Source organism: Phasianus colchicus, chromosome 20, assembly GCF_987193195.1.
Source record: "Phasianus colchicus chromosome 20, bPhaCol1.hap1.1, whole genome shotgun sequence".
In the NCBI taxonomy this organism is placed as follows: domain Eukaryota; kingdom Metazoa; phylum Chordata; class Aves; order Galliformes; family Phasianidae; genus Phasianus; species Phasianus colchicus.
In genome coordinates, this window is record NC_143455.1 from 6134365 (window position 1) to 6159678 (window position 25314).

The 25314-nt window shown below is 65.4% G+C and overlaps 1 protein-coding gene across 4 annotated transcripts; it reads left to right on the forward strand.

The window, feature by feature from the left end:
* Nucleotides 1-1503: 1503 nt before the first annotated feature.
* Nucleotides 1504-24246, forward strand: BAHCC1 (BAH domain and coiled-coil containing 1). Of its 4 annotated transcripts, none has more exons than XM_090121737.1 (27): nucleotides 1504-1671; nucleotides 2679-2940; nucleotides 8671-8850; nucleotides 9585-9707; nucleotides 10100-11773; nucleotides 11843-11948; nucleotides 12063-12271; nucleotides 12363-12530; nucleotides 12861-13051; nucleotides 13185-13542; nucleotides 13621-14319; nucleotides 15510-15694; nucleotides 15781-15917; nucleotides 16324-16425; nucleotides 17007-17118; nucleotides 17204-17450; nucleotides 17954-18118; nucleotides 18206-18540; nucleotides 18729-18836; nucleotides 18908-19152; nucleotides 19239-19314; nucleotides 19671-19779; nucleotides 19859-19981; nucleotides 20057-20230; nucleotides 20692-21821; nucleotides 22474-22710; nucleotides 23730-24246. In XM_090121737.1, the coding sequence occupies exons 2-27, from the start codon at nucleotides 2781-2783 to the stop codon at nucleotides 23934-23936; spliced, it is 7560 nt and encodes a 2519-aa protein (XP_089977863.1). In that variant the 5' UTR covers nucleotides 1504-1671; nucleotides 2679-2780; the 3' UTR covers nucleotides 23937-24246. The 4 variants fall into 4 exon arrangements, with proteins under 4 accessions (XP_089977863.1, XP_089977864.1, XP_089977865.1 ...); XM_090121738.1 differs by having other exon boundaries at nucleotides 8674-8850; XM_090121739.1 differs by having other exon boundaries at nucleotides 12363-12521; nucleotides 23730-24245.
* Nucleotides 24247-25314: the final 1068 nt, after the last annotated feature.

The window sequence follows — 25314 nt, forward strand, 5'->3', positions numbered from 1 at the left end:
GCGTTAAGCCGCTCGGACAGCCCCGGTCACCCCGCACGGCCCTCCCGTTACCGCGCACCGTTCGCACCGCTTCCCCGGTTACGACTCACAGTCCTCCCATAACGGCGCACGGTTCCCTCATTACCGTGCTTAACTCTCCATAACCGTGCACCGTTCCCTTCCGTTACCGTTCTTAGCCGTCCCGTTACCGCGCACGGTTTCTCCCGTTGCCGCACGCAGCTCTCCGTTACCGCGCACCGCTCCCGGTACCGCGCACCGCTCGCAGCTCGCTGCCCGCCGCCTTCCATCTCCCGCTGCCGGGGCCGCGGTGGCGATGTCCGCCTGGGGAGGGTTTGGGGATGGGGATGGTGGGGGGGAAGGATTGGGGGGGGATGCGGGGGGGGGGGGGGGGGAGAAGGTTTGGGGGGAGCCTGGAAACGGCCCCGCCGCTCCGCTTTCATCGCCGGGCCGCGGGCCGCCTTGAAACCGCGCGGCCGCCGCTCGCTCGGTGCGGGCGGCGCGGGGCGGGCTGGCGCGCGGCCAATGGGCGCCGTGTTTACACTGCGTGATTGGCAGCGGGCGGGCGGGCGGGCGGCCAATCCGCGCCGCCCCCGGCGGGGCGGGGGGAGGGAGGAGAGGGGGAAGCGCGCGCGCGCGCGCGCGCCGGAGAGTGTGCGCGCGCGCGCGCGCGGAAGTGAAAGAAGGAGGGGGCGGGGGATGGGGGGGAGGGGAGAGCGGCGGGGTTAACCCTCGCGGTGCCGGGTTGGGGCCTGGGGGTGGGGGGGAGCAAAAGGAGCGGGATCGGGGTGGGGGTGCGCGGGTTGGGGTCGGGGTTTGCGAGTTGCGGAGTTGGGGAGCGCGGAGCGCTGCGGGCCGTGGGGGGAAACCGCCTGCTGTCCCGCAGGACGGGGCAGCCCGCTCCATCCCCGCGGAAAGAGCGCCGGGCACAAACAAACGGGCTCCTCAGGGTTGTTGTTTTGCAGGGGGAGGCTGCGACGCAGCAGCGGCAAAGCGCAACCCCCCCAGCGCCGCAACGCAACCCCCCACCGCGCCGCACGGCGCACGCGTGCGAAGCGGGCAGGGAGGGGAAGGGGGCGGGCGGCAGCGGGGCGGCGCGCTCCCCTCCCCGCGCGTTCCCGCGCGCGCCTTTCCGCGCTCCCGCGCGCGCGCCTCCCCCCCTCCCGCCCCCCTCCCTCCTCCTTCACCCCCCCCCCCCCATTCATCCTTCAGGCTTGAATTCGGCGCCGCCGGGCCGCGGCGCTGCCCCCACCGCGCGCGGATTGGCAGCGCCCTGGCGGGGCGCCAGCCTATTGGGGGGCGGCGCTGACGCAACGCACAGCGGGGCGGGGAAGGGGGGGGATCGGTGGCGGGGGGGGGGGGGGAGCGCGGAAGGGGTGCGGGAAGAACGGGGGGGGTGAGAAGGAGGGGGGGGGGAGGCCGGCGGGGCGCGAGCGCCGCGCGGCGGCCAATCAGGGGGCGCGCGCGCGGCACGCGCTTATTAGCATGCGGGGCGCGTCGCGCGGCGGAGTGCGCGGCGGGCGGGGAGGCGCGGCGGGGCCCCCGCTCCCTTTCTGCAGGAGCAGCCGGTGCATGGGCAGTGCGCGGGTACCGGCGGAGCTCCGTGCGCACCCCGCCAGGGCCGCCCCGCGCCGCTCCGCCGTGCCCTCGCCCCGCGCGCGGAACGCCCCTCCCGTAAGTAACTGCAATTAAATGGGATTTTGTTGTTGGTGGTGGTGTTGTTGTTGTTGTTTGAGGGGGGTTTTATTTTAATTTTTTTTTTTTTGCGCTTTTTAATTATTATTTTTTTTTTTTTGCGCGCGCGTTTAAAAATAAAATTGTGTTGTTGGTTGTTTTTTTTTTTTTTCCCCTCGCGTCGCTTTTATTTTTATTTTTATTTTTTTTAATGTTGGGATTTTTTTTTTTTTTTTTATTTCGTCCGTGTGATGATGGTTGTTATTTTTAAATACACATTTTTCCGCTCGCTCCCTTCTCCCCCGCCGAGCGCCCCGCGGCCGTTCGCGCTCGGGAGGGGCCGCGGGGTCCCGGCTCCGCGCTCCGCTCCGCTCTCCCTCTTTGTTCGCCGCCGCCCGCCCGGCCCCGGTGCCGCCACCCCGCGGGATCGGCCCGACCGCCGCCGCCGAGAACAATGCACGGCCCCGACGGGCCCCGGCGCTTTGTGCGGCCTCCGAGCGGCGGGCGCCGAGAGAACGGGAAAGACCGGCCCGAAGGAGGGCTGATAGAGCCGGGGACGGCGCGGCGGGGATGCGGGGCTCGGGGGAACGCGGCCGCGCCGAGCGGCGCACCGGGGAGCGGGGACGGCGGGGCGGTTCGTGTCGGGGAACGGCTGGAGAACGGGGAGAACGCGGCGGGAGTAGCGGAAAAAACGAGGGGCGGTGCGGCGGGGAGAGGGGAAACGGGGGCCGGGAAGCGGGAGGGGAAGGAAAATCGGTTCCGCGGAGCGCCGGAGATTCGGGGAAATTACGGACCGCGCAGCGCCGGGATCGCGGATCGGGAGAAGCGGGGAACGGCGCGCCGGGAGCGGCGGAATCGTGCGGCGGAGCGGCGGGGAAACGCGGAGCCGCGCGCCGGGAGCGGCGGGGATATCGGCGGCTCCGGGCTGCGGGGAAATCCGGCGGCGGGATGCGGGTGGCGGTGCGGGCAGGCCGCGCTCACGCTCTGCTTTCTCTCTCGTTCCCCAGGAGCGCAGCACCATGAGCCCGCAGCCCCGGCCCTGCGCTGCGCGGCCCCGCAACGCCCGGCCCGGCCCGGAGCGGCGCTGAGAGCCCCGGCCCGGCCCCGCCATGGACGGCCGCGACTTCGCGCCCGCCCCGCGGCTGCTGCCGGAGCGGGGCGGCCTCGGACAGCGGCACGGTGCGGGGCGCGGCCCGGGCTCGGCGGCCCCCGGCCCCTTCCAGCCCGCCAAGTTCTTCCCCGCGCCCATCTCCATGGCCACGCACTCAGGTCAGCGGCTGCGTTGAGGGTGGGGGGAGGAAAGCGGGGGAAAGATTAAATTCGGGGAGGAAAAAAGAAAAATAAAAAGAATAATTTTTTATAAAGGGGTGCGGGGTGCTGCGGGGAGAACAACGGCGCCGTTATGGGCGGTGGAAAAAGAATGCGGCGGAGCGCGGCCGCGGCTTTGTGCGCGGTGCGGGGGGGGCACGGAGCCGCGGCCCCCGTCGCCGTTTTGCTGCCCGGCTCGAATTCGCTCTGCTGTAATGGGATTACAATTAGTGCGTGGATTAGGGCGGGGGGCACGGCCGGGCCGCGCCGGGGGGGCTGCGGGTGAAGGGGGGGGCGCGGAATGGACCCCTCCGGAGCGGTTTCGCTTTGTGGCCGCGGCCACGGATCGGCCCCGGAGGTTGGGGAGGGGAGGGAAATACATTGGGAGTCCGAAAGCAGAGCGGTGCTGCGAGGCGTAGCGCGGAGCTGGGGCTAAAAATACCGTGGCACGAATTATTATTATTATTATTTTATATATTAAAAAAAAAAAATTAAAAAAAAAAAAAGGAGGTGAAGGGGGGGGGGAGAGGGAAAGGAGAAAGGAAAAAAAAAAAAAAAAAAAAGAAGAAGCCAAAGCCTACAACAGAAAGAGCTAAAAATATTCGGCGCTGTTGGCACCGGAGCCGTTCGGCCGCCGCGCGGGGCTGAGCAGCGCCGGCACTGCGGGCAGCTGAGCTCCCCAAATGGCTCCGGGTCGGACTACAGCTCCCAGGAGGCACTGCTGAGCGGGGCTGGGGGGGTTCGGAAGGAACCCTGAGAAAGGGGGTTTAAAGGAAAGGGGGGAAAAAAAAAAAAATGGGGGGGAGAAATAATGTTGTGGCGTTGTTTGGTGAAAGGCGTCGCTGAGGGCCGCGCGGTTGTGGCGGAGCTGCGCTTCGGATGGCGGCTGCTTTTGGATGTGAGACGGGCCGGGGGGGGTCAGCCACATTGATATGGGGATGGGGGGGTGAGGGGGTGAGGGGGAAGCACCCCCGGGCTGAGCTGAGGGTGGGAAACACACGGCCGGAGCGGCGTCAGGGCTGCGATTTTTGCCCTTCTGATGTATGTATGGATTAACCCACAGCCGGGATCGCGGCGCAGCGGCGGCGGCACAGAGCTGTGCTGCCTGCAGGAACTGCTCTGCAGCACGGACACGCTGCAACCCCTGCACTGCTTTGCAACCGGGGCCAGGCTGCAGCCCTACGGCAGTTTGCATCGCGGTGCCGCTTTGCAGCCCGGCCGTGCGGTGCCGTTCTGCATCACAACCACGCAGTCCGGGTTTGCAATGCTGCCGGTGCTCCGTGGCCCCGCTGCTGCTTTGCAACCTCCCGCTTTGCACCCCGCTGCTGTTTTGCACCTCGGTGCCTCCGTGCAGTTTGCAGCCCCGGTGCTGCGCTCTCCTCCGCGCAGCTGTGCGCTGCATTCCGGGTTCTGGCCGAACGCTGCTGGGCCCTAAAACAGGTGGGGATGGGGGGGGCTCCTGCTTGGCCTTGTGGCCCCGCAATGGGGGTTTTAAGGGGGTTCGCCTGGAGCTGGGCTTGGAGCTATCTGGGGCCGTGGGGGCTGCGGTGCTGGGATTGCTCCGCGTTCTGAAAAGTAGGTGTCAAAGTTAAAACAGATTTTGAGATTAACTTGTCTACTCCTTATTAGTGACACTTCTGCGGAAGATTACTGCGGGGCTGGGGGGGTGGAGAGCGCACATGTGTCGGGGAGAAGGAAAGCAGGATGCTGAGAAACCCGAATCTCGTGGAATCGTGCTGGTGTGGGTCCGTCTGTGCACGGGTTGGGATTGGGATCTATCGGGGTGGGGGGGAGTGGCTGCATGTCCTCCCCCCCCATCCCTCCTTTGTCCTCCAGCGCTCAGGCGGTGACCCTGTGGCGTGGGCTGGGGGGGCCCGGGGGCAGCACTGGGGGCTCAGGGCTGAGCCCAGAGGGAGGGCCGGGGGCTGCAGTTCCCCCCAACCCCTCAGATCCTTCTGCCCCCCCCTCCCCACGCAGCCGCTCCGTGTCCCCGTGCCGACAGCCGAGCGGGCAGTGCTAGCGGGACGTAAAAATAGCAGATTTGGCGATGGAGTGACTTTGCAAAGATTCGCACGGGCTTTGAACTGCGGCCCCTCCCTCCTGCCCGCGATAGCGGGTAAATAAACACTCACCCAATAATCTCATTCTTGGAGTTCTTCTTTATCCGCTCCGTAAAACGAAACAGATGGGCACGGAGCTGCGTCTCCAACCCCGGCACCGGCAGCACTCAGCCCTGCTGGGACCCCCAGGGCCCGGCAGCGACCCATGGGAGGGGTGCAGAGCTTTGCTGCCTTTGCCTCTGCTTTTTTGCCTGCATGCACAGGGTGAGATTTGCTAACGCTTTGCACGAGGGGATTTGCATGGGGTGAATAGGGCTGAGCGGGGGGACGGACAGCCCCTCACCTTCCCGGCTTCCCCGCAGCCCCATCCTATTGTAGGGCACGGAACTGCTCCCCAAATGGCCTCTCCAGCAATGGGGGGTACACAGTGTGCAACGGCCGTGTGCCGAGCGGCGTGCTGAGCGTGCAGCGTGCTTCAGTCGTGCAAGGAGTGTGCACCGTCCTCGTGAGCGGCGTGCATGGAGCAGCGTGCGCCGACACGGCGAGCCGGCGTGCAGCCCCTGCTCTGCTCCGTCCTCCCCTTCCCTCCGTCAAAAGACGACAGATTGCAAGTGGCACTTAGCACGGAGAGACTGCCTTGTGATTACCCATCGGATAACATTTTAATTGTACTTCTGGCACTCTGTCAAGCTAATTTGAACGGCGTTTCAATATTACAGCATTTATTTAGTGCCATAACAATATGGATTAATCTTAAATTATAACGGCGGGGAAATTATATTACACTTATTTGCTATTTGCCAAATATTTAAAGGGGCCACGTTGGGTTAAAACGCGCTTTGCACGGAGGGGAGCGCAATGTGTGTGTGGGGGGGCATCCCCAGCACCTCCCAGGGCTGGGAGTGGCACCTCCAGGGCTGTCTGGCAGACGTGGGGTTATTAATGACCGCCGTGTTGTCATCGTGCTGGGATGAGGAGGGGGCCGTGCAGGGGGGGTGTCCCCAGAGAGGGGTCCAGGACTCTGCTGTGCCCTCAGCCTCATGTGCCACGTCCCGTGTGTGCTGTCCCGGTGACCCCAGTAGGGGGGGGGTCCCGTCCAGCCCCACGTCTTGGCATGCAGCCCCAGCCACGGCCCCGCTAGGAATGTTCCAGCCCTGAAATAGCCGAGGGAGTAACCCAACCCCACGGGGTACGCACGTCGCAGCCGTGCACGCGGGGCAGCCCCGGGGACACCGCAGTGACAGCATCCTGGGGGCAGTGCCCCTCTTCCAGCCCTGTGTCCTTGTGCCCCCGCTGCGTCCCGAGGGGGGCTGGAGGGGCTGACCCTTGTACAGGGGCATGGTGTGCGTGACCCCCGTGCCTTGGTGAGGTTGGAAGCAGTGGGGCGTGGGAAAAGCCGGGGCCTTCCCAGAGAGGGAGGGAGGGAAGAAGGGAGGGATGCTGCGTGGGAGCACGGCCGGGGACCCCCTCCCTTTCCCGGCAGTGCTGCTTTGGTTGTGTGCCTGTGGCCCCGCGCCCCGCTCTGGGCGGGCGCCCAGCAAGCAGCTCGGCTGGAGCAGATGTGGCCGGAGTGCTCCTGCGGCCCCGCTCAGCACCAGGGGAAACTTTTCTGTCTTCCCAACACATTCCCATCTGCGCCGGGCGCGGGGGCGAAGCGTGGCGCTGGGGGAGCTCACACCCTTCCTGACCCCCCGCTGCCCGTCCCTGCGGGTCGTGCTGAGGCCGGGTGCGCTCGGTGCTGCGGTGACCCCGGTGATGGCTTGGGGCTGTCCTGCAGAAAAGCCCCCACGCTCCCCCCGGGCTTCCCAGCCCCCGCGGTTTGGCCGGGGATCAGAACGGGGATCAGAATGCAGTGCGGTGAGTTCCGCTTTTAACCCTTTCCTCTGTCCAGTCCAGCCTCGATTGGGGGATCCCAAATCCGGCTGTATGTCCCCACTGTGCCTCAGTTTCCCTGCTCATGCTGCAGTGGCAGTGGGACACGAGCGGCTGTGTGCTGTGCCGTGGTTGGCACGGATGCGGGCACACCGGGGATAACCCCACAGCTGTGCCCTGAATCCTGGCCCTGCTGGCTGTCAGCGTGGGGAGTTTGGTGCTGGTGCAGGGCCGAGAGCGGTGCCTGCAGGGCTGAGTCACAGCGCTGGCCTCGGGGTACGGGCAGCGATGCCAGGGAGTTCCCGGCTGTGGGGCTGTGGGATGGCACCGCCTTGTACTGCGTGGCTGTGGGGTGAGATGAGTTCTGCACGGCCTCAGCAGCCTTTCATCCCACAGCCCCGCACTGGGAGAGCTGAGGCCGTGGGAAGGGCTTCGAGCAGAGCCGAGCGTGCGAGCGGGGTGGGAACGTGGGGGCCTGCATGCGCCTGGGGACCCATCCGTGCCAGGGGGCGTGAGTCATGGGTGGGACGCGCAGGGAGGGTGCGCTCCGGCCCCGTGTGTGTGCTGTGTGTTTTTCACAGCCTGTTTCACAGCTTCCAGAAGAGGCTCCTTCTGGAACCCTCGGCTTCCTGCCGAGCTCACTGCGTCGCCGTTCCCAGCTCCGCACCACGGTCCCTCTGCTCCGTCACCGCCGTGCCGCGTCCCGACCCAGGCGTGGGGGCCGTTCCCAGGGCCACAGCGGGCTGCGGCCGTGCCCCCGACCCACGCGGCCCCGACGGCCGGCGCAGGAAGGAGCGAGCTGCCTGAAACCACATCCCCGACACTCATCCCAGAGGCATCCCGGCGGGATTAGCTGGGGAGCGTGGGCAGGCTTAGAAAGCAAAGCATCACTTCCTGCACCGGCCGGGCGGGCGGCCAGCACCGGTCCTCTGTGCCGAGCCGTGCCGAGCCGTGCCGAGCCAGGGAAGGGCCGAGCGGCCACGGCCCCGCCAGCCCACGTCGGCAAACACATGCAGGCAGGAGCGGGGCCAAGCGTGGAGGGGCTGCTGGCTACCGGCTGCGATGTTTCCACCATGACCTCACAGCTTGGCCCGAGGAGCGGGGCAGGGGTGTCCCGGCGGGGCGCTCGGTGCCCCCCAGGCCGCAGGGCGGAGGCTGCCCTCTGCCCTCCCCGTCCTCTGCTGTGCTGACCTTCCTGCACACGTGTGCGTGGACACACACATGCACACTGACAAAGCAGTGCCTGATGCACCAGCGTTGCTCCAGGGAGCCGTGCTCTGGTCGCAGGCGGCTGTCCCCATGTCCCCAGCCTTTGTGTCACCGCCTCCTGGGCACTGGCTGCGCTCCGACTGCTGCGGCTGGCAGCTGCCCCACTGGGAGCAGCATGGTTCCATGTACCCCATCTGTCTGGCTTGGCACAGCATGGCACAGCAAGGGGTTGCCCACAGCAGTTCGGTGCTGGGGTCACGGGGAGCTGCACGCATGTGCATGGGGTGCGCACACGGGGGCAGGGCATGGGCGCTCCTCGTGCAGTCACAGCGGGGAGATGTGTGGTCAAGTGTGTGTGCACGAGATGTGTGTGTGCACAAGCAGTGTGCGTGCACAAGGGATGCTGCACACACGCGGCCCTACAACAGGTGTCTGTGCACAGCTGTGCAAGCGCAGGGGGTGAGTGACTGTACCAGCACAGCGGGAGCTGAGGATGTGGCTGCAAGGCATGGCTCAGGGCACCCCCTGACTGTCTTCTCTCACCCCGCAGCAGGGAGCGGACTGATGGGGAGTGCACCCGCCTCGTCCTTCATGGGGAGCTTCCTGAGTGGCAGCCTGGGCTCGGGGGCCCCCAGCCACCCCTCGGGCCCCACCGCCTCCCCCCCAGAGCCGGCTTTCCGCGGGCCGCACTCCGGCACCTCCCAGATCTGGTTCTCACACTCCCACGAAGGTGAGTGAGCTGTGCAGAGGGGAGCACGCCCCACAGACCCCCTCCCAGGATAGGACAAGGCTTGGTGTGCTGCATGCTGGGGGTGTCGTGGGGCTGCAGATGAAGATGCTGTCCCCCGGCACTGTGCGCAGAGCTGGGCTGGAGGCCAGGCAGCTCATGGCACCGGAGGGCACTCTGTGGTGCTGAGTCTGGGGGTGCACTCGGATGCTGGAGGTGCTGCGGGACCCCTGGGTGCTGCATGTGCAGTGGAGAGCTGGGATGATGGGAACCACCGCTGTGCCTTGATGAGCTGCAGCTGCGGTTCATCGGGGCTGCGGTGGGAGGGAGCAGCCCTGCGGTGCCCCCCCGGCACGCCGTTGCCCCGGCCCCACCTGAGCGGGGGCCGACAGAGTTAAGGCGTGGGGCGGTGGTGCTGGCGCAGGGCCCTGGCTCCCAGCCCAGCTGGTAGTTTGAGTGGCTGCCAGCTGGCTGCCGGCGTGCCGGGGCCTGCGTGCCGCACAGGGGGGGCCGGGGGGGGACCGGGCAGCACACGCGGCTGACGGACGGCTCGGCCGGGTTGGGGAGTTCCACGCTGTGCCGGGCTGCCCTGAGCAGGGGGTGTATATTGGGATGGGGTCACGGCCCCTGCGTGGCGAGGTGAGGGCAGAGCGTGCACGGAGAGGTGCACACGTGTGTGCATCACGATGGGTGGCACCGTGCAGCAAGCGGCCCCCTGACCGCCGCACCCCCCACAGCACCGGGGTACCCCCGCTTCTCCGGGAGCCTGGCATCCACCTTCCTGCCCATGAGCCACCTGGACCACCACGGGAACAGCAACGTCCTCTACAGCCAGCACCGCTTCTATGAGAGCCAGAAAGGCAGGTACCAGGGTGGCACAAGGGATGGCACTGCGGTGCCCGTGGGTGATTCATCCTGGAGCGTGGGGGCTGCAGGACACAGTGCTGTGTGCAGGGGCGCGGTGCCCATCCCTGGGTGCCCCCAGAGGGCTGTTGCTGGAGCAGGTGCCGTGTGCCCGGGATGGAGCAGAGCCGTGGGTGCAGGGTGGTGGGCAGCCGTCCCAGCTGCCACTCTCGCTTTTCAAAATATTGTGGCGGGCGCTTAATAGGGAGCATTGTTTGGGTGGGTAATGGAGCTAATTAGGCCGTGCCTTTCCCCGCGCTCCTCCTCTCGTTAGCGGGGCGCTGGCACGGCCGCGGACGCTCGCACCGCGTTGTCCCGGAGGGGCTAACCCTCTCCCCTCGCCCCACAGATAACTTCTACCTGCGCAACCTGCCCGCCCAGCCCGCCCTGCTCCCCGCCGGCCACGGCTTCCCCGGCATCGCCCGCGCCGCCCCCGGCCCCCCCGCCGGCTCCTGCAGCCGCGAGCGCGACGCCGGCCCCCTGCCCAAGACCCCCAAGGACTACGACCGCTTCCTGGCGGCCAAGGAGAAGGCGAGCAAAGCGGACGGCAAGGAACGGGTGCCGGAGGACGATGGCAAGGAGCGGCACCGCGCCGTGCTGCCGGTGCCGCCCGAGGGGCACTGCAAGGAGGGGCTGCCCCCAAGGGCGGGCGCCAAGCACCTGCCCTCCTGCCTGCTGGGTGCCAAGGGGCTGGAGGGCGACGGCCGCGCCGCGCTGCCCAGCTGTGCCGGCAGCGCTCTGCCCCGCGCCGTGCGCTGCGCCAAGGAGCCGTGCCGTGAGCCCGCCGCCCCCGAAGCCCCCCCGGCGTACGGAGAGTGCCTGGAGCGGCGGCAGATGCTGCACCACGCCGTGTCCTACGCTGTGCCCGCTGGTCCGGCCCCGCTTGGCGCCGCCGCCGCCGGTTCCTTCCCCTGTCTGCAGCTGCACGCCGGCCCCGACGTGCTGTGCCCGCTGCCGGAGAAGGGCGGGCGGGAGCTGAAGCTGAGCGGTGCCACCTTCGTGCCTTCGGTGGGACACCTGACGGACAAGAGCCGCTCCTTCCAGGTGGCGGCCGAGGGCTGCGGGATGGAGCGCGCCGAGGGCAAGGAGCGGCACGGCGACGCCGAGAACCCCGGCGCTGCCTACGGGGCTGCGTTCCACCACGGCAAAGCTGAGGGCAAAGCCGAGCGCAGGATGGAGTGGGGCGGCCCCGGCGCGCGGCTGAAGGGCTTGGAGTACCTGGGGGGCGGGGGCGGGGGGGCGGCCGAGGGGACCCCCTATGCTGCCCTCGGCCCCCCGCCCAAGGGCGCCCTGGAGAAGGGGTACTTCGAGGTGCCGCCTGCCCCCGACTGCGCCCGCGCCCCGCACCACGGCGAGCCGCTGGGCGCCAAGCTGGGCCCCTCCTGCTGCACTTTAGAGAAGGGCCCCAAGGAGCCCCCCCCGCAGAAGGTGGCGCGGATCCGGCACCAGCAGCACGGCACCGGCGCCGAGGCGGAACAGTCCGAGGGTCAGCGCAAAGCTCTGGAGCTGAACTCGCTGGGCTACACCGCACCCCCCCTGCCCCCCTGGGGCGTGCAGGGCCAGGGCCCCCCCATGGGCATGGCGGAGGAGAGGAAGGGTTCCTACCTGGACCCCTTTGGCACGGGTCTGCAGCAGGCTGCACTGATGACTCAGGGCTCGGTGCTGAGCCAAGATATGCCCACCCCCCCGGATGAGGTCTCGGCCATGAAGAACCTCCTCAAGTACAGCAACCAAGCACTTATCGTGGGTCAGAAGGCCGCTCCCTTCGTGGGGCTGGGCGGCATCAAAGGCAGCTGCGCCCACCAGGATGCCAAGTTCCCCCCCCCGGCCAAGGGGCAGCCGGAGCTGCCGGACTGCGCCCGAAGCCGTGAGCACGAGCTGGGGCACGGCGAGGGGGAGGTGCGGCAGCCACCGGTGGGCATTGCCGTGGCCGTGGCACGGCAGAAGGATACGCTGAGCCGTCCTGAGCCTTCCTATGGCAGCGGGTCCGGCCGGCAGGGTAGGACGGCCGCTGGCATCAAAGGTAAGGGCTGGGGATGGCGGGGGCTGGGGGTCCCTTTGGGGCCGTGCTCATCTCTCTGTCTTCTCACAGCCGGCACCACGCGGCCCATGCACGTCATCGACCTGGAGGCAGAGGAGGAGAGGGGACGGCTCTGCGAGGAGCGCCTGGGGCTGCCGGGACGAGAGCTGCTGCTCCAGTGAGTGCCACGCCGGGGGGGATGGGAACGGGGCTCCTTTACAGTGTCACCCACTTGAGCGTGGCACGGTGCCGTTAGGTGCCATGTGCCACCGAGGTCTGTTTCTCCCCACAGGGACAACAAGGAGCTGGTGGAGTTTGCACGGATGCACCCCTCGGGGGGTTGTCCCGGAGACCTCACCCCCCACCTGATGATGGCCGGGGGCTCCTCGCTGCCAGCAGGGCAGCTCGGGGGGGACCCGGCTGCCCACGCACACCCGGCGCACACGCATTGGCTGCCCCGCACCCGCAGCCCCTCCATCTGGATGGGGGGGCACTCCTACGGTCGGTGCCACAGGGGGGACACGGGAGCATGGGGCCACCCCCCTCACCCCACTGCTGACAGCCCCCTTTTGCCCCTCTCCCCCTTCCCCAGGCATTGGCCACCCCACGCTGCACCAGAACCTGCCACCCGCCTTCCCCACCTCCATGCCCAGCACCATGCAGCCTGTCTTCCCCCTCTCCCAGGAGCCCCCCACCCAGCTCGTCATCCTGCCCACCGAGCCCCCCGCCCACGGCACCCCCCACACGCTGGGTGAGGCTGGTGGGTGTGGGGGGTGACTGTGGGGCATCCTCACTTTGTTCTTGGGGGGGGGCCTTGGGGTGATGCTGGGGGTGCAGGGGCGAGTGATGGGATTCCAGGGGTGTGCGTTTAGGACCTGCAGGATGACCCCATTCCACGTCCTCATCTGTGCTGGGGGAGGTGCAGGGATTGACAATGGGGAAGTCCATGCGGGTGCAGCTGTGGTGCAAGGGTGGAAGATGGGGGGGTCCCTGTGGGTGCAGGGTGAGAGGGAATGCACCTCTGGGGTCTGCAGGATGACCCTCTCTTGGGCCCACGGTTGACTCCTCCTCCCTCCACCATTGCTTGCAGCTGACGTGATGGACCAGGCGTCACTGTGGCCCCCCATGTACCCAGGCCGGGGTCCCGGCGCCCACCTGCAGCACACGGGGCAGCTGCCTGTGTACTCACGCTCCCAGTTCCTGCGACAGCAGGAGCTCTACGCCCTGCAGCAGCAGCGGGCGGCCCAGGCTCTCGAGATCCAGCGCCAGGCTCACGTCCAGGTGCCACGGGGACGTGGGGATGCGTGGGGGCTGCGTTGGGGTGGGACGCGGGGCTGGGATGCAGGGCTGGGATGGTGAGGTGGGATGCCGCTGGGTGGGATGCAGGGACACATGCTGACCTCATTCCCCGCAGCGCAAGCCGGAGGAGCAGCCCCTGGAACTGGAGAACGTGGGTCCCGAGAAGCCCCTCAAGCCCTCTCACAAAGCAGTTGCCTTAAACCCCCCGGCCAAGGGCATGTCGTCGGCTGCACCTGGGCCTCCCAAGCTGTCCCCTTGCTGCCACTCCCCGGCCCTGCGGCACCCGGCCAAGTGCCCCGTGGCGCTCCCCACGGCCCCCTGCACTTTACCCGTCTGCCCCACTGCCAGCTCTGCCGTGGCCCCGCGCTCCCCGGCTGACAGCCCCGTCCCCGTGCAGAGCAAGGGCAGCGACGGCGAGGACAAGCGTGGGGAGGGACAGCCGCCCCGTGACTACCCCAAGTCCCTGGAGCCAGGTAGGGGCACGGCAGTGAGGAGGAGGAGGAGGTGGGGATGGGCGCCGAGCTACACTGAGCATCGCTTGCTCCCCGCAGACCTGCCCCCAGGGTACAGCTACCCCGCGTCCAGCATGGGCTTCTCGGAGGTGCCCCCCGCCGAGCCCGCCGACCCCGACACCATGCAGGCGGGCTCCCCACCAGCTGAGCCCGAGCAGTCACGGACCTTCAGCCCGGCCCAGGAGCCCGTCGCTGCGCGGGAGCTGCCATCCACGGGGGCTGCAGCCGAGGGTCCGGGTGCCGTGCTGCACCGGCACCACCTGCTGCTGGCTGCAGCGCCGGGCGCTGTGCCTGGAGAGGAGAACTTTGGTGCGTGCAGGGAAACGGCAGCGGTGTTGGAGCAGAGCTCTGTAGAGCAGCAGCACCCGGTGCCCACGGAGGGATCCTCCCCGCTGGGCCCCCCGGATGGCGAGGAAGAAGAGGAGGAGGAGGAAGATGAAGAAGAGGAAGAAGGCGACAGCGAAGGCTCAGGGCCGGAGGGCAGCTGTGATGAGGAGGAGGAGAGCGAGGGCCCCAACCGTGCACCCAGCAGGCAGCAGTGCTGCACAGGAGGGCTGGAGGCTCTCATCGCCGCCGGCATCGACCTGGGGGAGCTGCCAGCGCTGGGGTCCCCCGGGGAGCCCCCCCCAGCACCTCCTTCTCCTGCACCCTGCACTGTGGGACTGCCTGGCATCGCGCTGCTCAGCGAGCTGGCCGAACTGGAGCTGCGCCAACGCCGCTGTGACTCGGCTGTGGAAGGTGAGCAGCTCCGTGTGCCCCCTCCCCCTTGCTTTGCCCCCTCCCCATTGCTGTGCCCCTTCCCTATTGCTGTGCCCCTTCCCCATTGCTGTGCCCCTTGGTGCCTCCCAGGGATTCTCTGTGCGGTGCATGCAACGCAGAAGTTGTGCAGTGGAGGGGCTGCAGCGTGTGTGCAGGGTTGTGCTGTGCAGCAGAGGAGGGGCTGTGTGCACACTCGCAGTGTGCATTCACAGCACAGGGCCATGTGAATGCCGTGCTGGCAGTGCAGGGCTTTGTGTGCTTTCACAGCGCAGCGCTGCATGCACGAGCTGTGCGTGCTCACAGTGCAGCACCACGCACGTATTTGCAGAGCAGGACCATGTGCATGTTTCCACGGCGGAGCTTGTGTGTGCATGATCTGTATGTTTGCAGCACAGCCTGCTGCGTGTGTTTCCCTGGACATTTGCAGCGCAGGGCTTTTTGCAGGCTTGCACTGTCTGCAGCTCAGGGCTTTGTGCGTGTTTGAATCACGTCTTTGCTGCGCAGGGCTGCATGTACCTTTTGTGGTGTGCTGCAGCAGCACGGTGCCCAGCAGCAGGGCCCTGCTCACAGCTCGGGTCCGTCTTTGGGGCTCTGCTCCAGCGCTGGCTCCAGACAGGCGCCGGGATTCCCTCCCAGCTCGGCTTCCCCAGGGAATCCCAGGGGCCCCTGCAGGGAAGGCCCTGGCACCTCCCCAGCGCCTCTGCAGCGAGCGGGCGGCCGCGGGGCCCTGCGTGCTCCGTGCTGGCTGTACCTTGCTATAGGGCTGTGGGTCTGTGTGTGGGGGCCATGGAGTCCCCACTGATCCCCCCTCCCACAGATGGCATCACTGTGTCCCTCCCCACCCTGGCTTTGGCTCTGTACACCGATGAGTTCATCACTGGCTGCTGCCATGCACCCATCCGTGCAGCACTCTGGGGACACACTGCGCCCTTTGTGCCATCCCCGTGCTTTGTGGATGTGCTGTGGCAGTGTGTGCATGCAGCACCCCGTACCCCACAGACCCCTGTGTGCCCTGCATGCCCCCGGATCCCCAAACTCCTGGGAATGCTCCCTAAGCCCACCCATGGGTGCTGCCCCCACATGTGTGGTCGGTGCTGCTCCAGTGCAGCGTGCGCTGGGATGGAACAGAGGCATCCTGGTGCATCCCCGCTGACCTCAGCTCTCGGCAGGGGAGGACGAGGATCTGCTGGCCTTCAACCTACAGAATCTGGCCACGGTGGCAGCCGCCTGGTCGCTGGTGGAGGCGGCCAGTCGGGAGGGCAGCCCCCCGGCACTCAGCCCCCTGCCCACCTCCCCGCCGCCCCGTGCCCGTGTGCCGCGCCGCAAGTACACCTGGACCCCCAAAACCAAGGCGGTGAGTGAGCGTCCCCCCGCCCCACACCACTGTGCCGTGCTGGGTGAGCCGTGCCCCGGGGTGAATGGCCGTGTCCCCATCCCCAGGTGTGCCCGCTGAAGGCGGCCATCGAGCAGCTCAACACTCAGGAGGTGGAGGTGCGGATGCGGCTGGCTGAGCTGCAGCGGCGCTACAAGGAGAAGCAGCGTGAGCTGGTGAAGCTGCAGCGGCGGCATGACCACGAGTAGGTCCTCATCCCTGTCCCTATCCCACGGGGGGGCTGCAGCCCTGAGGTTGGGGCTGGGGGCTGCGTGGTTGTCAGTGCTCAGCCCAACGGCATCAAAGCACAGCCCTCAGCGGCGCGATGAGTTCGGGGCTGTGCTCAGCCTGGCGACGTTGCAAGGGCAGCACTCAGCAGTGCGATGAGTTCTCAGGGCTGCGCTCAGCCCGGTGGTATCACGGCTGGTGCTCAGCGGTGTGATGAGTTGGGGGCCGTTCTCAGCCCCGTGGCATCACTCGGGGTGGCACCCACGAGCGCAGTGAGTTCGAGGCCGCGCTGAGCATCGTGCGGGCGGCGCCCATCGGTGCACTGAGCTCTGGCCGTACTCAGCCCGGCTCAGGCTGCCTCCGGTTTCGCCCCGCGACTGCAGGCGCGACGAGAGCTCACGGAGCCCGGCACGGCGCGGGCCGGGGCGGCCGAGGAAGCGCAAGCACTGCAGCACGCTGGGCCGGGCCGAGAGCCGCAAGGTCAAGTGAGTGAGCGGGGGGTGCGCGCCCGCCTGTCCCCACGCTGGGGACAGAGGGGACCGACCCTATGATGGGGTGGTGGGGCCGTCCCCGGCTGCGGGGGTCTCCATCTTGGGGCCTCCCCCCGCCCGGACGTGGGAGCAGCGTTGCATAAAAGCCTCTTTATCTGCGCTGTATAAAGTCATTGGTCACGCTGCAGTGGTGTTCATTGCTGCCGGCGCTTTATTATTATCCATTAGCCGCCCGGCGCAGTCGTTTTCACACTCACGGGCCCTGTATAATTGTCCTTCTCTGCTACAAATTGCCTCTCCCGACAGGCCCATTTGCATAAATCCTCCGAGCTAGTCCAAACACGATTGGAGTGTGTGTGCGCGCGCGGCATCAGGCCCGATGATTTGGTAATAATAGTTAAATCTGCACTAAATGGTTCCTTCAATTAAGACAGAGGAAAAAAAAAAAAAAAAAATTTAATCTGGAGGTTTTATGTCACAAAACATTTAAGAGAGTGAAGGTTGCGGGGGGGGGGAAATAGGAGGGATGTGTGGGTCGAGGGGGGACGGTGGGTGCCCACGGCGCGCTCCCGCAGGGCGGTGCAGAGCAGCCTGTCCCTGCTGTGTGCCGAGCTGCGCGCTGAGCCCCAGCCCAAGAAGAAACGCAGCAAACTGGAGCAGCAGTACGGAGCCATGGCGGGGGCTGCGGTGAGTGCACCCCGCTGCGGGGCCGGGCTCTGCGGGGTGAGGGGCTGCTGCCCATCCTGAGCGTTCCTGTTCACTTCTTCTGCAGGAGAAGGTGAGGTGCAGGAAGAGCAGCGCACAGAGCAAGCTGGCCTGTAAGGTGGCTCACAAAGTGTCGCAGCTGAAGCAGAAAGTGAAGAGCAAAGGGCTCCCTGCTGGCATCAGCCCCTTCCGACGGAAAGAGCCCAACCCTGGCAGCCGCATCCAGAAGAAGCTGTCCCGCCCCAAGAGCTCCAAGGGCACAGCCAAGTACCAGCCCCAGGAGCCTGACCCCTGTGAGATCCCTGGCTTCAAAGGTAAGGACAGGGATGGGGATCCTGCATGGGACTGGGACTGTGTCACATGGAGCTGGGAACGTCTCACATGGGGCTGAGGAGGTCCTGCATGGAGTTGGGGGGGTCCTATGTGGGGCTGAGGGGGTCCCTCTTGGGCCTGGAGGAATATGGCATGGGGCTGGGGCATGGAGCGGGGATGGCCCCGTGTGGGGCTGGAGGCGTCTAGCATAGGGCTGAAGGGGATCCTGCATTACTTGGGGGGTCCCACATAGGGCTGGGGGCGTGCAGTGAGCTGCACAGCATGGAGAGGCTGCATGGAGCAAGGGGATAGGAGTGCTGCAATCCAGGGACTGTTGCAGTGGGGGTCTGATGCTACATGGTGGCTGCGCACACAGCTCAGGGACCGCTTGTACCCGGGTACCCCCAAAGACTGGGACCCCCCTCTCACCCTGCCCAGCACAGGGGGTGCTTGGGGCCACCGCAAGGCACAAGGGGTCCCTCAGCCCTGTCCCCCCACCGTGCAGATGGGCACAACGAGGACTCAGACAGCGATGATGGCGATGAGGAGCCCGACCTGGCTCTGCTGCCCTCGGTGCCCATGGCTGTGCTGGGGCCCTCCCCGTCCTCTGTGGTGAAGATGGAGGCCAACGAGAAGGCGAAGAAGAAGAAGGAAAGGCAGGGGCTGCTAGGTAACAGGACTTGGGGAAGATGGGGTTTGGGGGACCCCTGAGTGATGTGCCAGAGGGAGCTGATTCCTGTCCTCCCCATGCCCCCAGGACCGTGCCGCCTGGGCAGCCCTGAGGGCGAGGTGAAGATCAAGCGGCGGCCAGGCAAGCCGGGTGCTGGCAAGCTGGAGAAGGTGCCGGCACGGCGCAAAGCGGGCAGCTGTGAGGAGGGGAGCAGCAAGAAGAAGCTGAAGGCAAAACCCAAAGAAAGCCTCCGGGCGGCCGTAAGCGGCGGCCCCAGCTCCTCCGCCCCCCCCTCTGCCTGCAGCCTGTTTGGTGCTGCGGACCCCCGGCACTTTGGGGCGAGGGAGGACGGCGCACGGCTGGCCAGTGAGCGGCTCAAGAAGGCCACACGCAAGAGCAAAGTGCTGCAGTCAGCACTGCGGGTGAGTGCAAGGCTGGGGGGAGCTGGGGGCCGTCGGGTGTCAGTGCTGTTGTGGATGGCAGAGGGACTGCAGGGTGTGGGGCTCGCATGGGATGCATGTGTCAGTGGGGCACAGGTGGCACTGTGGGGGTAGGGCTGAGTGCTGGGACCCTTCCCAATGGGTCTGAGCCTCCTGTCCCCACGCTGCAGCGGAAGAACGGGGCCCTTTCGCTGGCCCTCTCACCCCGGAGTGCCAAAACCATCCTGAGCAAGGGCAAGAAGCTGGGCAAGGTGAAGAGCAAAGTGGCCAGCAAGCAGGTGAGCAGCCCCCACAAACAGCGTGCCCCCACACCCGTGTCCCCCACCCACACTGAGCTCCCGTCCCACAGTGCAAGGGCCGGGCGGTCAGCAAGCTGCTGGAGAGCTTCACCGTGGAGGACGACTTCGACTTCGATGACAACAGCAGCTTCTCAGAGGAGGAGGAGGAGGGCAGTGCAGGTGGGCGCCGCTCCCCCCCACCCCACACCTGCGCCATCCAGAAGGAGGACCTGCGGGATGGGCTGCACATCCTCATCCCCAAGGAAGACAGCCTGCTGTATGCTGGCAGCGTGCGCACCATCCAGCCCCCCGACATGTGAGTGGGGCCAGGGGCTGCGGGGTGGAGAGCTGTGGGGTGTGGGGTGGCAGTGCTGAACCCTTCTGTCACCGCCATGTCCCCAGATACAGCATCATCATCGAGGGTGAGAGGGGGAACCGGCAGCGCATCTACTCACAGGAACAGCTGCTGCAGGAGGCAGTGAGTGGGGATGGGGATGGGGATGGGATAGGAATGGGATAGGAATGGAGATGGGATGGGATGGGGATGGAGATGGGATAGGGGATGGGGATGGGGATGGGGATGGAGATAGGATTGGTGACTGGGACAAGGATATGGATGTGGAATCGCTTGGAATGGCATGGGATAGGATGGAATGGAATGGCACAGCATGGAAAGGAATGATCCCATTGAAAGAAACCTTCGAAGTTCGCCTAGTGCATATGTCTGACCTCTTCAGGTCCAGCCAGTAGCTAAAGGGATGGTGATGGGGGAATGGCAATGGGGACAAGGATGGGGACGGGGACAGGGCTCACACAGCCCGGTGCTGCCCGCAGGTCCTGGACGTGCGGCCACAGTCACGGCGCAGCCTTCCTCCCGGCACCCGCGTCTGCGCCTACTGGAGCCAGAAGTCACGCTGCCTGTACCCAGGGAACGTGGTGCAAGGTGAGGGGTGGTGGAGGCAGCAGCGGGGTGGGGGACACGGCCCCGTCCAGCCCCAGCCCCACGTCCTGCCCTGCCGCAGGCTCCTCCAGCGACGAGGAGGAGGACGACCCCGAGGCGGTGATGGTGGAGTTCGATGATGGGGACACGGGGCACATCGCCGTGTCCAACATCCGTCTGCTGCCACCTGACTTCAAGATCCAGTGTGAGTGGGACAGGGATGGGATGGGGATGGTGGATGGGGGCGTGGGGACGGCGCTGAGCCCCGCTCTGCCCGCAGGCACAGAACCGTCCCCTGCGCTGCTGGTGTCCAGCTCGTGCCGGCGGAACAAGCGCTCCTGTGGCGATGTGGCTTCCCCTGGTGAGCTGCCCCCCGGATTGTGCACCGAGAGGCACGATGGCCCCAAGGGCCCCAGGAGTTCGGGCAAGAAGGCGATCTGCAAGGAGAAAAGCGGTATGGGGTGGGGGTATAAGTATGGGGTGGCTGGGCGTTAGCGACAGTGAGGGAGGGGATGTTGTGGGGGGTGGGGAGGGGCAGAGGTGCAGACGTGGGGCAGCGTGTCGGAGTTGGTTGGGTGCGGGGCGATAGAGGAAGGTGTGAGGTTGGTGGCGTGGAGGATGGGAGAAGACAGGGAGAGGGGATATGGGGAAGTGGGCATGGGGGGGAAATGGAAGGATGCAGGGAAAGGGGATGCAGGCATGGAAAGGAGAAGAACAGAGAGGGGATGCAAGGATGCGGGCATGGAGGAGGGATGCAGGGAAGGAGGGAACGCAGATGGGAAGGTTAGCAGGAGTCAGGGATGTGGGCAGGGAGAGGGGAGGCAGGGAAAGATGCAGGCATGGGGAGGAGAGGCAGGGATGCAGGAGGAGGGGATGCGGTACGGAAGTGAGGCTGTGACCGCTGTCCTCCCGCAGGCAAAGCCCTGGAGCTGCTGTCGGGCAGCCGTGCGCCGGCACTGGGGGAGCCGCTGGGGCGGCGGGGCGGCCCTCTGCTCAGCTGGTCGGCGGTGGCGCAGACGAAGCGGAAGGCGGCGAGCAAAGGCACGGCCGTGCTGCAGAACCTCTTCCAGGTGAACGGCAGCACCAAGAAGCTGCGTGCCAAGGAGGCCCTGTTCCCCGTGCACCACCACGTCGCCGCTCCCGTCTTCGGCAACGGCTTCGGGGCCGACTCGTTCAGCCGCATCGCCAGCTCCTACGCGTCCTTCGGAGCCGGCGCCGGGCTGGTGCTGCCGGCCGCACAGAAGCTGCTGCGCTGCAAGAAGGCGGAGCGGCTGGAGGCTGAGATGGGCAAAGGCAGCCGGCGCAGGGCTGGCGGCGAGTTCCTGGTGAAGCTGGACCACGAAGGGGTGACGTCCCCCAAGAACAAGAACTGCAAGGCCCTGCTTCTGGGCGAGAAGGACTTTGGGGCCAAGCTGGAGCGGCCGCTGGCCAGCAGCTACGCGCACTCGGCGCTGGGCAAGGAGAGGAAGGGGAGGGCAGCCGTGCACCCGCTGCCCGTGGGGCTGGCGCTGCGGAAGTACTCGGGTCAGGCCGAGTTCAGCCTGAACTGCGACAGCGACTGCCACAGCTCCTACTCGGACATGGATGAGGAGGAGGATGCGGGCGGGCTGGGTGCCGACGTGCCCTCGCGCTTCATGACCCGCCTGTCGGTGTCGTCCTCTTCCTCGGGCTCCTCCACCTCCTCCAGCTCCGGCTCCATCTCCACCTCCAGCCTCTGCTCCTCCGACAACGAGGACTCGTCGTACAGCTCGGAGGACGAGGACTCGGCTCTGCTGCTGCAGACCTGCCTCTCGCACCCGGTGCCGGCGCTGCTGGCGCAGCCCGAGGCTCTGCGCTCCAAAGGCTCCGCGCCGCAGCGCTGCTTCCTCACCAAGGCGGCCGCCGCCGGCCCCAAGGCCAAGCTCAAGCGCAAGGAGGCCCTCAGCTTCTCCAAAGCCAAAGAGTTCTCCCGGAGGCAGCGGCTGCCCTCGGTGGAAAACCGGCCAAAGATCTCCGCCTTCCTGCCCGCGCGCCAGCTCTGGAGGTGGTCGGGGAACCCCACGCAGGTACGGTCGGCACCGGTGGGCACGGAGCAGTGGGGCACTCAGAGTGAGTGCATGCATGGTGTGTGGGGTTGTGGTGTGTGGGGTTGTGGTGTGTGGGGTGGTGGTGCTCAGAGCAGCATCTGGGGCTGCACAGCTGCGTGGCAGCGTGCAGGGTGTGTAGAACAGTGTGTGTTGCACGGTAGGGCGCGTGGGTGCAGAGAGCGTGGTGCAGCGCGCTTGGTGCATGGCTGAGAGCGCAGGGTGTGTGGATGCACGTCTGGATGCGGGGGTGCATAGAGCAGAGTGCTTGCAGCATGGTGCGGGATGCGTAGGTGCAACAAGGCACGGAAGGATGGAGTAGGATGAGCGTGGTGAATGGAACGTGGTGCACGGGGTAGGATGTGTGGATGCAGAGTGCTTTGAGCAAACACATGGAGCACAGGGCACGGTCTTGCGGGTGTGCACGGGGCAGAGTGCAGTGGGTAGGATGCACGGGTGCAGGGTGCTTCAAGCAAGTGCATGGAGCGTGAAGCACAACCTGCAGGCGTGCAGATGCATTGCAGGGTGCAGGGTGCTGGGTGTGAGCACGGTGTGGGTGCATGGGGTGGACGGAGCGTGCTGCGGGATGTGTGGGGTCGGGGTGTGCAGTGCCCTGACCGTGTGCTCCTTGCAGCGGCGGGGCATGAAGGGGAAGGCACGGAAGCTGTTCTATAAGGCCATCGTGCGGGGCAAGGAGACGCTGCGCATCGGGGACTGCGCCGTCTTCCTGTCGGCCGGGCGGCCCAACCTGCCCTACATCGGGCGCATCGAGAGCATGTGGGAGTCCTGGGGCAGCAACATGGTGGTGAAGGTGAAGTGGTTTTACCACCCCGAGGAGACCAAGCTGGGCAAGAGGCAGAGCGACGGCAAGGTGTGGGGTGGGGTGGTTTGGACACAGGATTGGGGATAGGGGTGGTTTTGGGGTAGGGTTGGGAATGGGGTGGGATGGGATGAGATGTGATAGGATGGGGATGGGATGGGCACAGATTTGGGGATGAGGATTAGGATGGAATACGGATGGAATGGGATGGGTGCAGGTGTGGGGATGGGGATGGAGATGGGGATGGGAGGGGAGGGGCCATGTTTAGGGATGGGATGGAGATGGGGATGGAATGGAATGGGGCACAGATTTGGAGATGGGATTGGATGGGATGGAATGGAATGAGTTGGGATGGGTACAGGTTTGGGGATGGGATGGAATGGGATGGGATGGGCACAGATTTGGGGATGGGATTGGATGGGATGGAATGGAATGAGTTGGGATGGGTACAGGTTTGGGGATGGGATGGAATGGGATGGGATGGGCACAGATTTGGGGATGGAGTGGGATGGAATGGGATGGGATGGGCACAGGTGTGGGGATGGGGATGGAGATGGGGATGGGAGGAGATGGGCACAGGTTTAGGGATGGGATGGAGATGGGGATGGGATGGAATGGAATGGAGCACAGATTTGGAGATGGGATTGGATGGGATGGAATGGAATGAGTTGGGATGGGTACAGGTTTGGGGATGGGATGGGATGGGATGGGCATAGGTTTGGACATGGAGATGAGGATGGGGATAGGGATAGGATGTGAACAGGTTTGGGGATGGGGATGGGATGAGGATGGGCATAGGTTTAGGGATGGGATTGGATGGAATGGAATGGGATGGGCACAGGTTTAGGGATGGAGATGGGGATGGGAATAGGGATAGGATGGGGACAGGTTTGGGGATGGGGGGGGGGATGGGGATGGGATGGGATGCTCAGAGGTTTGGGGATGGGATGGGAGGAGAGGGGAGGGGAGGAGAGGGGAGGGGATGGGATGGGATGGGATGGGATGGGATGGGATGGGATGGGATGGAGGCAGTGCAGTGAGTACCAGCGTGTGACCCCCCATCCCCGCAGAACGCTCTGTACCAGTCGTGCCACGAGGATGAGAACGACGTGCAGACCATCTCCCACAAGTGCCAGGTGGTGGGCAGGGAGCACTACGAGCAAATGACCCGCAGCAAGAAGTACCAGGACCGCCAGGACCTCTATTACCTGGCTGGAACCTACGACCCCACCACCGGCCGCCTCGTCACCGCCGACGGAGTGCCCGTCCTCTGCTGACCCACGGGGACGCGGGGAGGGGGCACGCAGCCCCCCGCCCCCCCCCCTGCCATTATGCAAAGCCCGGCCCGGCCCTGGGGCTGCGCGGGGTGAGGGGGGAGGGGGGGGAGGGGGAGCTCCCGCACAAGCCATACTTTCCCTTTAGTACCTCTGACTGTTTGCCAGCAGGTAAAGCAGAAATCAGGTGTGTTGTTCTATTTATTTTGCGTGTAAATATTGTTATTATTTCTTCCGGGAAGTTTTATGGAGAAAAACAAAAACAACAACAACAACAAAAACAAACAAACAAAAAGAAAACAAAAAACTAAAAAAAAAAAAACTAAAAAAAAAAAAAGAAAAAAAAAACAAAAAACAAACCCCCAACGACCCGACAGCAAACAAAGGACGAGAATTAAAATATTAATAATAATAATAATAACGCGGGGAGGGAGGAAGGGAGGGGGGGGTGTAAGGGGGGGGGGTTCGATTCATGCACTGTTTCCCCCCAGCCTGGCTGGGATGAGGACAGCGGGGGGGGCTCTGTATATAAGGGGGGGGGTGCGGCGGTGGGGGGGCCGCGGTGCAATAGCGGGGGGGTCTGCGGGGCGCTGGCCCGCCCTGCCCTGCCCTGCCCCACCGCCCCCCCCGACCGCCCCTCCCCCTTCCCCAGCGCTGTAAATGTGTACAGAGCCGCGGGGGGGGGGGGGGGGGGGGGGGCTTTTCCAGTTGTCAACACTAAAAAAAAAAAAAAAAAAAAAAATTAAAAAAAAAGAAAAAAAAATAATAATAAACACGAAACCCACAAACACACAGAAAGCAGCAAAAAAAAAAAAAAAAAAAAAAATTAAAAAAAAAGGTGATGACCGGAAAGGAAAAAAAAAAAAAAAAAGGAAAAAAAAAAAAAAAAGGATTAAAAACATAAAGGTTTTATGAACAGCAAACTCTATGTAAAGGCCTTTTAGTATGGAACTTTTTTATTGATAACTTGGCTTATGAATAAATATATGAACCGTTGGGTCTGTGTGATGTGCCCAGTGGGGGGGTGCGGGGGCTGCAGGGTGCCGTGCAGCACGGTGCGATGTGCGCGCGGGGAGGGTGCAGTGTGTGTGCAGCAGGGTGCAGTGTGTGTGCAGCAGGGTGCAGGGTGCATGCAGCAGGGTGCGGCACGGTGCAGCAGGCATACAGCAGAGTGCAGCATGATGCAGGGTGCATGCAGCAGGGTGCAGTAGGCATGCAACAGAGTGCAGTGTGCGTGCAGCAAGGTGCAGTACGCATGCAGCAGGGTGCAGCATGGATGCAGCAGGGTGCAGCAAGGTGCAATGTGCATGCAGCAGAGTGCATCACGGTGCAGTATGCATGCAGCAGGGTGCAACAGGGTGCAGTATGCATGCAGCAGGGT

What these genes read in the sequence shown, in the direction of transcription:
- BAHCC1 (XM_090121736.1), top strand. Translation starts at nt 2,781, where the DNA reads ATGGACGGCCGCGACTTCGCGCCCGCCCCGCGGCTGCTGCCGGAGCGG. An exon ending in CTGTGACTCGGCTGTGGAAG is followed by an intron (nt 14,320 to 15,509) that starts GTGAGCAGCTCC and finishes AGCTCTCGGCAG; the next exon opens with GGGAGGACGAGGATCTGCTG. An exon ending in AGAGGCAGAGCGACGGCAAG is followed by an intron (nt 22,711 to 23,729) that starts GTGTGGGGTGGG and finishes CCATCCCCGCAG; the next exon opens with AACGCTCTGTACCAGTCGTG.